The following is a 17,829-nucleotide window of genomic DNA, read 5'->3' on the forward strand; positions in this document are numbered from 1 at the left end:
AATATGGACAATATGAGCGGAAAAGGAAAAGTTTACAGTAGGCGCGTTGCAGTGAGTTTTGAGGCAAAAGTATAAAAGGAGGAGCGCTGTAGATGGTTGAAGGCATCACTTGGCTCTTGCTTGGCGCCAATTGCTTAAAGAGCCAAGCAATCCAGGGCAGTATGTACCTGTAGTTTCATTAAATGGTACTGGGGGGCCAAAATGCTGCCCAAATCTTTTTTTAGCAAGCACCCTTCAGTCCGCTTAATGTTAAACCATTAATTCCTGGAAGTTTCAGACTGTTTGGGTTTGTAAGAAAAAAGTTGTACGGGTAGCAGTCATTTTCCTACTCTGTCTGTGCACCCCTCATATCTCATGTTCTGATGGCACAATATTGCTGAAATTTTCAGGGGTTTCATTTTATGCCGTGATCTGAAATTTTTATGCATGTGGTGTGTGATAAACAAAAGTTATGAATATGGCAGATCATAAAATGTGCACCCCTCATATCTCATGTTTGGATGGCATGGTATTGCTATAAATTTATGCACAATTCTCTTTGATATCAAATTTTTATGCATGTAGTGCATGGGAAAAAAAATTATGGGTGGGGCAGATAATAAAAAAATATAACTAATTAGTCGCAACAACTCCCCAAAAAAACGGTTTTAGGAAAATGACTCCCAAAAAGCGACGTCACCCAAAAAAGGGGCTAGGTCAACGTCCAGACCCAGTCACAATTTGGTCCCAGCAACATATGGGAGTTGTTTTCCCAAAATAAAAAACAGGGGTTGTTTTTCCAAGTCCCTATATATATATATATATACGGACTTACTTTGTGCACTGCGGAAAAACCTTCATGCAATGTGCAGTGCACAAATTTTCAAACACTTCGCGCACTGCGGGTGAAGGAATCAACATTTTCTATTTTTTTTTTTTTGACAAATCAATAGAAAGGCTTTTGATTGTCCTCTGGTCCTCTGCACATTTTTTGGAGTATTTTAACCAAGTCCGTTGTGAGAATGAAGGCTGGTTAGTTGGTGGAAATGTCCACTGACCGCCTCCTTCAAGAATATTAGTGTCTGGGCTGTGTGATTGTTGGTAACTTGGCTCCGCACTGCTACTATCCGCTAGCCTTCAGCGCTCCTCTCTGAGCCTGATCTATAGCGTAATAATACGCAAGTGAATAAAGCTCCGCACTCCGTAAGCACAGAATCTGCAAGTAACTTTTACAGTAAAGCTAAGGTCACGGATATCTCCTTAACTCTAGTACGTCCGTAAGTGTAAGCACAATAATGAGTAGTCCGTAAGATGATATGATAATAGGATAAGGAAAAGAAGAGAAAAATCTGTGAGCCCCCTTTTCCCGTCCTTCCCTCCACGCACATTGCCATTCCCACCCAATCCCGCACGTCTGACATTTTCCCGCACTAGTCCTCCAGCTCCGCACGTCACTTTCCCAGACTCCTCTCCTCTCCAACACTTGATCTCCCACCGTCCTCTGTCTAGCCCCCGCCAGTCGGTCTCTTGTCACCGCCTCCACCCCGGTTCCACCCGCTGGTGGAACCCGCTTTGGCTGTTGTGGCTCACCTGCTGACGCGCTGCTGCTACCAGTCCACGTGTGTGATCCGCCGCAGTCCAGCCCTATCTTTTCCACTCTGATCCAACTACCCAATCCAAAATCCGCAATCCGCAATCTGTGCATTCTGGTCCGCGCGTGACTTTCCGTAAGCTTTCCTAGCATGCTTTCCTGACATCATCCTCAGTGCTTATGTCACGGGAATGCACTCTGCCTGAGCCGCTCTGTGCATTCCCACCCGCACTATCCCCGAGTGGAAATTCTACCACGCTTGCCTATATAAATCACCAACCGTATATTTGGCATTTTTGAAAAAATTAAATTTCCAACTCCCAAACAATATTTATAAATTTGACTTCTGACTCCCAAAATGCGCTGGGGTCAATTTTTGGTCCACACAACCTGGGAGTAAAATCAAGAAGCTGTTCTCCCAACATATGTGCATTGCGCCTTTTGGGAGTTGGAAGCCGCGAACTTAGCTAACTCCCTCAATTGAAGGCGCAGGAGCGCTATTGCAAAGCTACCCTCTGAAGGAGGGACTTACACCCTACCTTGCAAAAAGGTAGGCAGCAGATTTCTGTTTTCAGCCTTTTCTGCTTGTCCCTCTGTTGAAGCTACACAAGGACTGGTCATTTGGGGCCAAGTCAGGTGAAGATGCTGGTATCTTTCTTTTATCTCTAACACTTGAACTCAATTTTTTAAAAAAATGTACAAGCTTCTAAGTTTTGACAGGCGTCAAAAGTATGGCTTTGACCAAGGCCTGTTTGAACAATGCCCTCCCAAAACCCATGAACTCCTTTTTGTTTCATTTGGGCGTCAAGAGAGTTTTTGAAGGGATCCAACCTCAGGAAGGTGGCAGGTGCAAGTGCTGATGTAGGCGGACAAAACTGTCTACTCAGAACCTTGATAGCCTATAGCTGAGTCAGGATATGAAGAGTTGAAAATTTTGAACATTTACCCAGCCAAATGGGATTTGCCCTAGCTTAACTAAGCCTCTTGAACGGAGGGTCCGGGGGACCCCGCCCAGAGGGCTCTCCGTAGGAGAGGCTTATGAATAATGTCTGCAGGCTGGCAGACAAAGGAAGGATTTTCAATCCTAAAAACACAAAAACACAATTTAAAATTCACCAAAATATGTACAAGAAAAACTGAATAGACAGTTTTCTTGGAAGTGCTGATGGGCACCCTCCCCCAAGTTTTTGAGGCATAAACTCCAAAACTGATTGAAGGAATCCGTTTTGGAGGTCAAAGGAATCCTGGAGGATATTCCATTGCACTGAAGATCCAATTTTGGATTTTCTGATAATATGCACAATTGAATATCCTATCTGCAACAATTGGGTGGCTACAGGTGTAGGATCTGCAGATATCTGCAGGCTTGTGAATCCAATATCCACAAGGCATGATGGTTGTAATTCCTTGGTTTACATTTCTTTGTGTTTTTTTATTTTTAAAACATTAGTACAGAAAAAATGATAAGGATTGAGGAGATGAGACCAGCGCCATTTGAAAGCTGAGATTGAGAAGTGTAATTTGGCTCTGGGGCAGGTCCACAGGAGCTGAGGGGGAGGCTGGGTGATGCTAAGTATTTTTCCTCCAGCCATTCATGATTTCTTTCTCAGCCAAAATTTTGACTTTGTGCACAAGGCCCTCCCTGCGGGAGGGGCCGCTTCGCGGCCAGCCACAGCGAGCCTCCCACCAGGGGGGACTTGTGTCAAGTTAGGGATTTGCCTACTGTTTTGTGAGGTACATGCAGCCAATCCGAAAAAGCTTGGCTTCCTTGGGAGGAATTTCCACCCAAACTATTGTGTTTTGAATAAAGCTTGGATGATTTCTCAAATTTTCTGGTTTTGTTGACCGAGGTCAACTCCATATTTTTGACATCCTTTCTACATGGTGCATCTTGACTGTCAGCTGGCTACTATGGCAAAGCCACCGTGACAAGATACAAATGAAAATATAAAAAGTAGTTTTACATATGAAAGAGACATTATTACTCTTACATATGTAAAACTACGCAAAAACATTAAATACATATGTAAATAATTGATTACTTAGCTTTGTGTAATCAATAAGTAAAATATTATAGAAGATTCTGATTCTACGGGTAAAATAACCTAGGATACCTCACTTACACGTACCCTTAATTATTATCCCTTCCTTGTGTAAACTAACTTCAAAGTTTAAGCAAGTGCATCACGCCCCGCGTGAATGCACTTGCATGCATACATATATATAAGTACATATGTTTACACCCAGTTTTAGTGACGTAACTGAGGTGTTGTGTATAGTTTAAAAGATGGCTTTATTTGTTGCGTGGCGCACCCAAGCCCGCGTGCTCTGTTGCCTAGAGCTCAAGCCCGCGCGCAAGGTGTACATATATGCATATTGCATGAACTGGCCCGTAACCACCGCGCCTAGGCTACTAGTAAGTGAGAATGGGCCAGAATACGCCCCAATAGCAATATTACATGTGTTATATGTCTTGTACACATGTAATTAAACACCAAACAAGATGTAATTACCACGTCATTCAATATAAAAACATTCTAGACTGAAAAGAACTCTTGTAGCGTGCTCAGGAGACACTAGAAAGCGCCCCAGCTTCTCCCAAGCCTCACTACACGTAGATTACAACTGTAGTAAATATGTAGAAGAGGTCAAATGAACTGGAGCACTTAATAAGCGCCTCCAGAACATGTATGAAGCACTGCTTGCACGTGTACAAGTGCACAGAAGCCAGTTCTAGTACCTTCTGTGGCACAGTGTCACAGAACCCCCAAACCAGCCCCCATGACGTGTAAAGCATGTGTAAAATCACGCAGAACCTCTGTAAATGGTCCTTGGCAGCCCTTGTATCCAAGCCCCAAGGTTCCACGACCCACAGCGCCTTCTAGCGCAACCAAATTGCCTCAGAATGCGCCCACAAGTGTCCCCATGTCCCCTGGGCGCCCCTGGAGGCCTGCCTAGGCTATAAAAAGGGCCCTCTCTCCGCCCAAAAGGAGATTCCCCAGATTTACATTACCTACTAGAATTTTACCCGCCTTCAACAGCCTCAATAGCCTGTGATTTGCCAGGTAAAATACCTACTTTTGTGATTTTTAGCCCCAATTTCCGCCCTGAAGCTGTCCAGTAACCACCCTGCCCTCAAGATTACCTCCTCTGAGCGCCTCCAACTGCCCAACTTCACGCCTGAAGAACCTCAAGTGACTCTAGGGTCTTATACTAGTAAGTTTAAGCCCCTTCTCTTGAGATTCTCCGCCATTTCTTTCTGGGATTTGAAACACCCCTGTTTACAGGCCCCAGTTCTTCATTCTAGAGGAATTAAACACCCCTGATTTATCAGGCCCCTCTTAAAATTAATTATATTCATTTTATTACGTCAAAATTGGCCCAAATTGGCCCAAATTGCCTTATTCTTACGCCATAATTCCCAACAATTACGTTGGAATTAACCCTTATAACCTTGTCTTAGAGTTTTATAACTCTAATCTTTTGCTTTGCACCACGTGTAGCTAGAAGGATAATATCCTTGGCATCACGTAGGCTGACATTGACAGATGTCAGATGAGGCCCAAGGCTAAATCCACCCCCGGAGCCAATTTCCTCCAGTAGGGGGTGAAGGAGTTGGGTTAGAGAAATACCGAGTTCATTTTCAGAACCAGAGCAGCTTCTTTACCCCACCCACCACAGGCCATGACCATCGGCCGTTGCCCTCTGCCAGTATGGGCCGGGCAGGGAGAGGCCGACCGAGCGCTGGGTCGTGACACAAAGACATCCTGGGCGGAAGTCAATTTCAAGGTTTTGTTTAAAGTTGGGTCTGGCTTTTACAGTTTGGTGTGAAGTTTAAAATAAAGTTACTACATAACGAAACCAGAAAATTTGAGGAAAGATTCAAGCATTATTCAAAACACAATATGTATTGGATTTGCCAATACGCTACCAAACAGCTTGGTTCGTGGCATCCTGCAAGCGACTGCGCTTGCAGGTCTGAATATCATGTGTCCAACCTTGATGTTGGATGCACATAGGTTGGCAAATCCAAAAGGAATTCCCGCTGGAAATTCCTTTCAAGGAGACCGCGAACGCTGTCGCGAAGCTCGCAGGGTCTCTTCGCCACAGCGTTGCCGCGCCTCCGATCGAGGGACTTGAATTTCGCGGAAGTCAAAAAGTAGGGAGTCGATTAATCAAGACCCAATATCAATTCTGCTCCTACCAGCATAGCAAGTAAGCCTCTCCTACGGTCCACGGAGGGCGCTCCGCGCGGGTCCCCCGGACCTCAGTTCGAGTGGCTTTGTTAAGCTAGCGCCTGTCATATTTCCCCCATTTTTTGCGATCGCAGACACAACCCCCGTAACCACGCAGGACGAATCCCCAAAATCAAGCATAATATGAGGCGGTTCACATAAGGGCACACATGGCCCAGGATCAGGGTTCAAATGATGCACATTCATGTGAGCTAATCTTTACATTGTGAGCAGCAGTGTTGCTTTGGCAGGTGTGCACACATTTCCTGTCCGGATTGCACCAATAATGAGATGAAAAAGATGGCTGAAAATGAATTAGAACGTGTAATGCAAAACATTATATCTAGTGTAATTGGTATGTTCTTTCCAGATGTAAACTAATGTATGCCAGAAATAAGAAATCACTAAAATCACAGAGAATCTATTCGTCATCATCAGAGCCTTCGATTTGCCTGTTTGGCTGAGATGACGCCATCAATGTTGCCACGTAAGTTTGAGCATGTTGAACGACTTGATCTTGACTCTCCTTATCGCCATGCTAACCGATCCATCAAATCAACCATCAAATCAACCATGTCAGAAATAAATGATGTAATTCCAAGATCTGGGAAATTTTATGTAAGACTGTACTTACTGTTTGCTCGAAGGAAAGCCATTTCTTGAAGATGGGTTTCATTCGTTCTGTTTGAACGGACAGAAAATATCTCGTTAATAAAATTATTGAGAATTCTCGGAAAAGAGGATGCGTGTGACCCACTTGGTTTTAATTTCAAAGCCAGCATGCGCTGGAAAACGGAACGAATATTTGCAGCCGCAGTACCGGCTTTGATTTCGAGGTCTACGTAAACATTCCAGAGGTCTAGCCGCTTAGGATAGTTATCCAGCATTCCTTCAAAAAGCGTTCTGCCTCGCTCTGGATCACCGAACTTGTATTCTAGTTGGGCGAATTTATTCGTGGTCTTCAGGTCTGTCAAGGAACGAAAGCCATGGTTGATTTGCATGAGAGCGCACCATTCAACCAAAAGGAAGAACTCATCGTTTCAGTGACGTGAAAATTTGAACACGCTTACGTTTGTGCTTAGGTAAGCTTTTTAGACTACGAGATAGCAAGTCTGAAGCCTCAGTTGGCCGATCATTTTTTAGGCAAAATCCACCATATAAGGACCAAACTTTAGAGCTGTGACTGAATTTCTTGAGCGCCTGATTGTAAATCTCATCTGCTTTCTGTTAGTCAAGAGAAAATCAGTTTGTTAGTAATTCAAGCCACACCTCTTCCACCCAGCCACTTATGCGGTCATGACTGGGGCGGTATCAGAAGAGATAGGTCGAAGTGAACGACTTACTTCCGTTTTCCCGCTGTCAGCATAAATTTCCGCAACCTTGAGCCATACGGTCTTAGTATCGTATGATACGGATGCATCTTTGAAAGTTTTAGAAAACTGCTCCTCAGTGCCGTAATTATTTTCCAACTTCAAGAGCGCAATCCAGACTTTCCATTTCTCGACTTCCTCGCGATAGTGGATTGCCCCTAATGCTCTTCTCGCCGTCTCGCGGGCTTGAGGAATGTCGACTTTCTGAATGTAAAGAGAAATTAGTCGAGTCCATAGGCGAGATGAGTTGGGAGACTCTGATATCAACTGTTCAAGCTCATCTACCGACTGCTGTTTGGTTGTAGCAGTAGGAGATTCTGAGGCTGGAAGCTGTTCAGGGGCGTCATCGGTATCGGTTGATAGTTCATCTTTCTCTTCTGCATCGTTGGTGCCGGATCGATTGGTGTCCCAGCTAAAGCCGCTAGATATCGGTAGGCATGATTCAGTGAAATCGATGCTAACAGTCGAAGGATGCGTTGTTCCGCCGTCTAGGTTCACGTTGGAAGTTGGGAGTAACGTGCCTTCTGGATGTGAGGTGTCATAATCTGAGTCTTCATCCGAGTCATGGTCTGTTATTTCGATAATTTCTGGACTTTGATCTCCTGCTCCGTCCTTGTTGCCTTCGGGGTTCACATTTGTGGGTTTGATGGAGAACCTAACCTTTTTGTTTGGCACATCGAGTGTAAGGATCAAAGCCTTCAATGTCATACCTTCATTATAGACTTTGCTCCAATCCTTTTTGTGGTTGTCGGACTGCTCTTGAGTGTCGTAAATTTGAGATTTGTGACACAAACCACTGATCTGAGTCTTTGGAATTCGGAGAAAGATGCCGTACAGTTTGATGCTGCAGACTTCGGTTGAGACTATCTGGCCTACCTGGAGCTTGTCCCAGGTAAGGACACCTTTGGGAGCGCGGGGATTTTTTCGGAGGCTAATTCGTACTTTACCGTGATGGGTCGACATAATTGTTCCTGTGACGACTTGACCGCTTCGAAAATTTTTCTTCCAGTCCGGAACCTCTTCATCAAACAACTCTAGAGCAGGGACTTCGGCACGGATGTTCGTGCCAACTTGCAGGGTCAAGCCGAGGTTGCTGGTTTTTTGTACAAATCCTCGAATGGTTGTATTAATGCGGAGATCACCCGACCGGCGGATTGGTGGGTCTTTGACAGAATTTTCGAGCAGCTCTTCGGTCGGTTTGTTGAGATCAGAGGGCCGAACGGATAGATAAGTTGTGTGCGATTTCTTATCGATTTGTATGACGCGAGCAGTTACTTCAGAGCCGTCTTCATGCTTGTACTGCTCATCGTAATCGTCGGTGGTGTCGGTATAATCAATGAGAAATCTCCCCGCTACTGATGAGGTCTCCACGGGCGTCACTTCCAGGCCCATGGCATTTCTACAGTTAACACGTACTCTCAAAGTTTCGCCGATCGTCAATTGATTGGTTGAAGGTGGGATCGAGAGATGAGCTGGTGCGAATCCCACAATCACAAGTCCTTTGTCAGCGTCCGTCTTCTTGACCACCAGCTTGTGAATCTTCTGGCCTTCTTTGACTTTCTGCTTGAGATTCTGCACGCCCACGTTCCAGTGGCCGGCCAGCACCGACGATGAAATGATTCCTTGGTTGGCGGCGTCGGCTCCTTCGCACCCTTCCTTGTGCAAAGAAAGTATCACATTTTTCTCGTGGATGGCTACCACGGTGCCGATGACGGGATCACCAACCGATAGGTCGATAGTCGTGACAGCCTTTTGAGGAGGAGCGAACGCTAAGTAATAAAGGTCGCTGCCCTCCGCCTGCTTACGAACAACCAAGTCGTAGATGTAATCACCGGGTTTCAATTCCGATCGCAGCTGTTCTTCAGATATCTGGCGACGTTTCGCCACTGCACCATGCGTAATAATACCTTGCTCTTTGGCATATCCTTCGGTACCTTCGATCCGTAAATTCAATATTATACTCTTGTCCAAGATCTTGGAAACTCTCCCAACAACACGGTCTGAAATCGAAAGCGCCTGTGGCTCGGGCGACGTGAAGGAAAATTCGCTAGATTCGGAGTTTGCAAAGCCGACGATCAACAGGCCTCGCGGAGGATCCTTGTGAATCGGGCGTAACGGCTGGATCTCTTCTCCCACGAAAATTTGTGCCTTCAAAACATCTACAGGAATATTCCGATGCTCAGCGAGCGATGAGATCGGTAGGAAGCCTTCAACATATTTGCCAGTTGACGACGACTGATTTGCCATGCGCAGGTCTAAAACGAGGCTATTTGGATGGATGAATCGTATAGTTCCGGTCATCTGGTCTTGAGCTACTGACGTTCGTTTATACCCGACTATCAAGAGGTTCTTTTCTTCGTGTTTCTGGTTAACAACTAAATCTTTTACCTGATCGCCTTTTTTCAGATGATTTTGCAACTTTTCAGGGCTGAGGGCGTACTTAGCAGCAAGAATTTGTAGATTTATTTGACCTTTGAGAGGATTGCTAGTGCTGAGCTCGGCGTCGGAACGGTATAAATCCAATTGGACAGACTTTTGGTGGATTGCTGTGACAAAGGCGCAGACCGGATCTCCAACCTCCAGAACAGTTGAAACTTTCTTAGCTCCTTCAGAGGTTGCAAGCTTGACACTCGCCATAATGTGACGTTTCTCAACGTCAACATGTATAATCTTGACTTTGACCAAACCACCGGGCTTGAAGAGTGGTTTCATTGATTCGACGTATCCTGCACTGTGGAAATGTAAAATGAATATGTGTCAGTTCTCTTACTTTTCAGCAACTCAAGTCGATGTACTCACTTGGCTTCAGCACGAGAAACTAGGCCTTTAACATGACCGAAAAATTCAACAATCATGAATGTGTCCTCAACCTTCGTTATCATCGCATGGGTACATATACCGACTGAATCTAAGTCATATGAGGTAATGATGTCATCGGATCGTAAAAGTGTTTTCCTCAGAGTTAAGACGACTTGATCTCTTTCCGGGTTTGTGTAAAGAACCTGATCCAAAGCACATCGATGATCAGAACGATAATCACTATCATAAATCAGGAGAGGAGTCAAGGTTGACCAACCCTAGCTTTGACTTTAGCCCCTGCGAGGAATTTTTTCTCGGGGTGGCGAAGCTTGACATCAGAGTAATGATCGGGCCAAACAACCGCTTCATTTCCTCCCTCGATTTTTATGATGAGATTGGTGGAAGTGAGTTTTTTGACTGTGCCACTGATCAATGCGCCAATCGGAATGTCGTCGGAGCGCATGTACGGTTGCTCGATCACCGAGGGTTTCAGAGTGAGCTGTAGGACGCCATCAACAGGAGAGACGCCGGTGACTCGAGCCTGGTGTGTCGAACCATTCTTGTAAGGACCGCTGTCTTTTGAGAGACAAGACAGAAACGAATCGGAGATCGCAGCGATGTGAGCAAAGGCAACCGGTGGATCGATTTCGATCGCAAGGCCATCTTCGCCGTTGATACAAGTCACATAAACTCCCCACTCCTCATCAACACGAAAGATCTGCACAGTTTGAAAGATATAGCCGATTGGGTATCTGAGCAGCTGATCGACCTTGTCGCATTTCGTTCGTTCTCCATTGTGCAGGTGAGGCGGCAGTCCCTCGGAATCGAGTTTGATCACATGCTCGAAAAAGCTCAAGCAGAAGACTTTAGGTCCTAGGATCGACTCATTGCCATCAAGTGATACGTGACTTTTTGAAGGAATCGTGTCCCATAGTACCCGGGCACGAAGCTTCTGGCCGACCTTGAACCTTTGACTCAGTTCCAGTCCGGTTGTTGAATGACATTCTAGGTGGGGGACTTGAATGGTCCCCTTGAAAAAACCCAGAAAGGTCACGTTGAGGCCTTGGCCAGGTATGACTGAGGTAACAAGACATGAGACCATGTGTAGCGGCAGGATAGAATCGATATTGGTAGCCGCGGTGAGTACGGAGCGAGAGATATCTTGAGCGTTGACTGAAACCATGCAAGTTGACCCGTTTTCGGAGAGCTTGTTGACTCTGCACCAAATTATTTGCCCAACTTCCCACTGTTGTGATGGCTGATCCTCGTGGTCCTTTCCGGTAGCCTTGCTGGCGTCGATGAAAGAGACGAAGGCGGTGATATGATTTGCGGGTACTTTCGATGTGGCGGGGTCGACATTCGGGTCGACTGAAATTCCAAGATCGATGATGTAGCCCCGGTCTTCAACTGATTTGACGGCGCCTGTGAGGGTTATCCCGCCCTGTAAATCAGATTTGTCGATTCCGGAGTTGATATGCACGGGATCGATCGTTAAGGTCACTTTGAATGCGGAGCGGACTATTGGCGACATTCGAAGGTGGGTTTTAGGAGTTTCAGTAGTGGTTTTGATACTTTATGAGAGCATAGTTAACGTCAGTATGCTGTGGATATAGAGGTTTAATTTGATTGATGCGAGTCATTACTAACACAGAGCAACGGATCCATTGCCCGACGGTGAACATCTCATCCAATCCCTTCAGAGAATTTTCGGCCTGGACGTCATCGCTACCACTCTCATCGGATTGGTCGTCTTCTTCGGCCAGTTCAGTTAGTCTTCGGGTATAGTGACGAGATATCTCTGTGATCGGGACGTGGCCGATGAGATGACTTGGGAGTGCGACGATGAGTTCGAGCGGTCTGACTTGGATGATCATTCCGGCAAGCTTGATCCCGGGAATGAGCCGCTTGTGGTTGAGATGCTCGACTCGATAGGCATCTGCAAGGTGATGACTGGCTTCGTCGTCCTGCGCACGCTTCTTGCCTTTGCCTTTGCCCGAGTCGGTAGTTTTTGATTCCGAAAAGGTCCGTTTTTTCGAGTGAGGTTTCGGTTGAGTCGACGAGTCTAGTGAACGGAGGTGCTGTTCAGCTTCTTGTGCACCATCCCTCTTGGCTTCCGCCTGTTCGTATGCGGTTAGCTGAATTCCGCCACCACGAGGAAAATCGATCTCATCTGCAGTCGAAGTTGGGAGTAGCGGGGGATCGGCAGATTTGTTTTTGATTTTTTGAGGGTTTCGCTGGTCTTGGTCCTTGAAGATTTTTTTTTGAATCGGATCTTTCGAAGGCACGTTCTTCTTCTTGTCCGGTGAGCGCTCGTCCTTGGGGACTTTGCCCTTCGGAAGCTCCTTAATCGGCTTGAGGTTGATGGGATCCCCAGACCGTTTGATTTTTTTCTGCTTGGTGGTCGGCAGGTCGGCGTTCTGGAACGGTTCGCCGCCAGATGAGGAATTTCTTCGTTTCTTGGCCATCTGGTGAGTTTTGTCGGTATATGTCTGTTGGATGGACTTGGCGATGATGGTTGGCTGGGTTGGATATGTGGCCGATGTCCGGGCTTCGGGTTCATGTGCATGCATATATGCAATATCCAACGACTGGCCCGATTGTGGGTCAGGACTGCTGCCGCATCCCGCTTGAATATAGACTCCACAAGTTTACCGATTGTTGAGTGATGCCCTGAAGAAACTCAGTGAGACTATACGGTCTTTGATACATTTTCAGAGCTTGTACCAGCTTGTACCTGCCATGAATTGCTTCTCCAGGCAATGTTACTGGATTCCAAAGTAGATATAATCATTGTCACTTTTGAAATTGCACGATGGATTTTGAATATTTCCTGGGTCAACATAGTGTTTTTTTAGAGAGGATGGATTGTAAGTTTAGTTTTTCTTTGGCACATGGTTGAATGAAGTCTCATGAGAGCCACTGATTTAGAGTCCTGCATCGCCTGGGTAATTGGGTGGATCAATCAGCAATGGAAGACTTCCCGTAGAATCTACGCCCCCCGTACAGACTAAAATTTCACAGATCTAAACCTTACTTGCTGGTGAAAAGTGATTGAGATCAAGTTCTCACCAGCCAGTAAGGTTTAACCTGGCCTGACAGATCTGAATTTTTAGCCCACGGGAAGTCATCCAATATCTTATGTAATCAAGTTTGATGCACCAATTAAGCCCATCCTATCAGGGGCATCCCCCACAAACTTTCAAGCTCAAACTCGTGAATGTACCAAAGTAGCACCTCTTGCTTCCTTTGGACTACAAATTTGGGATTCCTAATAGGTTGAAATTCTGGGTGAGATTCTAGTCAGATTTATAACAGATATGGTGGGTATGCATGTGTTGAACTGCGTCCATCAAGGAAACTCACCTGGAAAGCTGGTGCACGAATGGAAGATGGATGGATTGGAAGTTTAAATGAGGTAGTGTTTCTCTTTGGATTGGTGATTTTTCTGGCCCGTCCTCCTTGGTTGAGTGGCTGTCTAGGAGAGTTTTGACATATTTTTTTTCTGTAAAGGAAGACAACAACAGAGAAGCATTATGATTCCTTCTGGTGCATGAATATGATCCTATGGGTAGTAATGCATTTGTATACATATTTATTTTACAAGTTGAGAGAACAGATGAGGGAGCTCTCCTACACAGAATTCAAAGTGCTTTAAGCAGTCAGCAGTGCAAGAGAGAGGGTATGTAGACTCTGGTTTAAGCTTATGTTGTTACTTACTCCAATTAGATTTCAAGCTATGTGTGTATGTATCTTCAGTGAGCAGTGACTGTGGAACCCCAATACGTTTAGGAATAAGCTGTGATAGTATGAATAGTTGGTTTGATTATTCTTGATGCTGATGGGTGCCAGGCTCTTGAGATTTCCTTACAGTGATCCTGGAAGGATCTGTTGTATGTGTTCTTATATGTACACAGGCAGGTCTGGATTCAGCTGAGCAGCTTGTTTGTGAGAAAGATCTCAGTTTTTTGATGGGTTTATAATTTTAGGAAGAATGTGTGATAATTTTGAGACTGGAATCTTGAGTTATGATTATGCCCTTGAGCTTTAATGAAGTGCTGGCCCAAAAATATACATACGTATTTTGGGGGAGAGATCATGGTCTGATCTTATGAAATTGATTGTACAATGATTCTCATGGTTGTTTTCAGAGGTGAGAGAGCAGCACGGTGTAGCAGGATGAGTTAGCTTGTGCTCTTTTCCTTCAGACATTCTGCTTGGAAAACAAATATCTGTTCGTGTTTGAGTGGCAAAGTGTGTGTGGGCAGAGGTAGTGTTTTTGTTATGGGATGGTTGTGGAGGGCGTTCTGGCTCCTTCCGAGGGGCTTCGCCTACAGCCGAAGAAGCCAGCCACTGGATGATTCGTGTATGTATGAAGGGCTGTACTCGGCTGGTGTTGTCGGTGGGACTGGTTTTGGTGGGGTTTGAGTCGAGCGGAGGGGGGTAAGCCACCTGCTGGGAGAGCGACGGACACAGCTCGAGTCTTAGAATAAAAGAGCCACCCCGATGGCAGTGGGCACTGACTGCAACTTGAACTAACTAACTAATCAGCCCTTTTAAATTAATTAAATAATTAAAACAAAACAACCGCTCACCATGCCCTACGACCCCGTCCCCCAGTCAGACCACACCCGATCGAACAGACTGCCCTCCCCCCCACAGTTCAGCCAGCCCAGCAACCACCTCCACCCACAGCAGCAACACCCCCACCAACGCTTCTCGACCGGCGCATCCAACGAGTCCATCGAGCCCAGCAGCACCTCAGAGTACTTCGACAGCGCAGAAGACGACCTCATCACCCACCACTACCTCAACAGCCAGCCCACCACCAACACCAACACCACCACCACCACCACCACCACCCCAAACAACAACAACAACAACCCCACACACTCCCCAGCCTCAACACTCTCATCCTCCTCACCCACCCTCCTCCAGTCACCCCACCTCTCCAAAAACAGCCACCGCCCCAGGGACAGCTATGCCAACACCTACGGCGCACCCGCCTCCGCCGCCGGCCCCGATCTCTCCAGCCTCAGCGCAATCGCATCAGGACTCGTCGGCGGAGACTACGGCCCATTCCCCCAAGAACTATCCCACCCGGGCATCATCCCCTACTCGCCATCCAACCCACGACGACTCAGCGCCAATGGTCAGCGCTCCTCCACCCATCTCCCTCTCACCCCACAACTTAAACTAACCCACCCAACCACACAGAACCCATCGTCGACTTTGCCCTCCTCCCCCCCGGCCCAAACAAGATCTTCACCCCCTTCAACCACTCCAACCACCATCTCAAATCCCGTCGCCCGCCCTCGGCTGACGGCTACTCGGGCTCAGTCAGAGACTCGCTCGTCTCCTACGACGACAGCGGCGCAGGGCACGTCTACGGCACCATGTCCCTCCCCCCTCCGGTCGGCCTGAACTACGCCGGGGCATACTCGGAGACCACCGAGGACCTGCTCTGGAAGGAGGAGAACAAGGAGCCCGACGACTTCCTCCACGACCCCGACCCCGACTTCGACTCGCGCGCCGACCGCAAGTTCATCCTCTGGTCCCGCAGGGGCTGGATGAACGTCGCCTCGCTCTCCATCCTCGTCAGCGGCCTCATCGGCCTCTTTGCGCTCTACCCCATCCTCACCTACGTCCTCAGGCGCGGCCCAACCGCACTCGGCTGGAACCTCGGCGGGATCAACGGCACCGGCCAGTTCCCTGACATCCCCAACCTCCCCCGGCTCATCGACCTCACCACCCCTGATGACGCCAAACATCGCGTCGGGCTCGACGGCAAGAAGTACAACCTCGTCTTCTCAGACGAATTCAACACCGACAACCGCACCTTCTGGCCGGGCGACGACCCGTTCTGGGAGGCCGTCGATCTGCACTACTGGTAAATACGTTTCTCTACATGAAAAAAAAAATTGTCAAAAAAAAACATATTGTCTAAAAAATACAGACAAAAAAAACATATTACCCAAAATATATTCCAGAAAAAAATATAGAAAAAAATAGACGAAATATAGTCAAATACGGAAAAATATATATAAAAAAAACATAAAAAAAAACATAGAAAAAAAAACATAGAAAAACAGACATAGAAAAAAAAAACATAGAAAAACAGACATAGAAAAAAAAAACACAGAAAAAGAGAATAGAAAAAAGAATATAGAAAAGAATATAGAAAAGAGAATAGAAAGAAGAATATAGACAAAGAATATAGACAAAAATAACTAACTTCTTTTAAACTTCTTTTGATAAACAGGCAAACCACCAACTTCGAGTGGTATGATCCAGACGCAGTGACCACCAAGGGCGGCAATCTTGTGATCCAGATCGACCAGGAACCCAACCACAACCTGAGAGCGCGCTCGGGGATGATCCAGAGCTGGAACAAGTTCTGCTTCACCGAGGGCTACATCGAAGTCAACATCTCCTTGCCTGGCGCCCCCGGCGTCCAAGGCTTCTGGCCCGGAGCTTGGACGATGGGCAATTTGGCCAGGGCCGGCTTTGGGGCGAGCAATGAAGGCATGTGGCGTAAGTCGTTGTCTGGTTCGACTTGTGGGGGATGATCGCTCAAGAAGCTAATCTCCGACGAGCTGTTGATCAGCCTACTCGTACGAGGCCTGTGATGTCGGAACTCTGCCGAACCAGACGATGCCCGACGGCCGAACCCCGCCGGCTGCCAAGACATCAGGATCGCCGGACTACGGGGGAGCACTCTCCTGGTTACCCGGACAACGCACCTCGGCGTGTACGTGCAAGGGGGAAGACCATCCAGGCCCCTCGGTGGATGTGGGCCGGTCGGGCCCGGAGATCGATATCCTGGAGGCCCAGTACGCCTACGGGCCGAACGGGAACCAGGGCTCGATGTCCCAGTCGATCCAGATCGCCCCGATGGACGAGGGCTACATGTGGATGAACGACTCGAGCTCGATGCATGTCGCCAACATGGCCAACTCGCCCAAAGACCCCACCGGGACGATCATCAACCGCTGGCACGGCTCGATCTGGCAGGAGTCCCTCTCCGGAATCACCATGACCGACGGCACCTCCTACGAGGGGAAAGGATTCCAGCAGTTCGGATTCGAGTACAACAAGGGCTTCCAGGCCGACGGCGGCAGGGTCAGCTGGACCTACAACTCCCAGGAAACCTGGACGATCTATGCCAACGCGATCGCCGGCCAGTCCGGCACTCAAGTCTCCCCGCGTCCCATCAGCACCGAGCCCATGTACGTCATCCTCAACCTCGGCATCTCCAACAAGTTCCAGACGGTCGAATGGGAGAAACTCAACTTCCCGGCTAAGATGTATGTCGACTACGTCCGGATCTACCAACGCGAAGGCCACACCAACATCGGCTGCAGTCCCAAAGGTACATCCATCCCTTCCCATCTCTCTTTTCTATCCCTCTAGAACCCATTTTCATTTTCATTTCTCATTTTTTAGATCGGCCTACGGAGGACTACATCAATCGTCATCTCGGCGCTTACACCAATCCCAACTTCACCACCTGGGCCCAAGCTGGGTAAGCAGCCCCCTTTTCCTGCTTCGTGCTCATCCTCGACTCTCGTTGACCTGACTTGTTGGCTTTTGTGCAGATATACCGTCCCCAAAAACCGCTTGAAGGATACCTGTTAGGGACCACACACGAAACAACAAATCGATCTCTCTTTTTTTTTTAATCTTGGCCGACGGCTCCTCCTAATTCTCTCCGAGACCGTCCCACACACACACACTCCTTTTTATGTACATCACCTGCTTGACAATTCCTTCTTCCTCTTTCTCGGTCGATTGCGAACATTTCATTCCTTTTTTTCAGTACTTCGACTTGCTTTTCTTTCTTTTTTTTTTGGGTGGT

The 17,829-nt window shown here is 47.2% G+C and overlaps 2 protein-coding genes across 2 annotated transcripts; one reads left to right on the forward strand and one right to left on the reverse strand.

The window, feature by feature from the left end:
* Positions 1-6,226: 6,226 nt before the first annotated feature.
* PtA15_10A10 (uncharacterized protein) lies at positions 6,227-12,439 on the reverse strand (the record flags this gene model as incomplete). Its single annotated transcript, XM_053160253.1, has 8 exons — positions 6,227-6,343; positions 6,440-6,486; positions 6,563-6,772; positions 6,876-7,029; positions 7,149-9,906; positions 9,975-10,177; positions 10,252-11,545; positions 11,622-12,439. The coding sequence occupies 8 exons, from the start codon at positions 12,437-12,439 to the stop codon at positions 6,227-6,229; spliced, it is 5,601 nt and encodes a 1,866-aa protein (XP_053024146.1).
* Positions 12,440-14,567: 2,128 nt separating this feature from the next.
* Positions 14,568-17,609, forward strand: PtA15_10A11 (uncharacterized protein; the record flags this gene model as incomplete). The annotated part of the gene is made up of 8 exons (XM_053160264.1): positions 14,568-14,582; positions 14,712-14,787; positions 14,872-15,123; positions 15,189-15,861; positions 16,234-16,505; positions 16,579-17,343; positions 17,418-17,496; positions 17,570-17,609. 8 exons carry the CDS (start codon positions 14,568-14,570, stop codon positions 17,607-17,609), a joined length of 2,172 nt encoding a protein of 723 aa, XP_053024147.1.
* Between the last annotated feature and the right edge of the window lie 220 nt (positions 17,610-17,829).

The sequence above is a fragment of the Puccinia triticina genome, chromosome 10A (genome assembly GCF_026914185.1).
Source record: "Puccinia triticina chromosome 10A, complete sequence".
Classification (NCBI taxonomy): Eukaryota; Fungi; Basidiomycota; class Pucciniomycetes; order Pucciniales; family Pucciniaceae; genus Puccinia; species Puccinia triticina.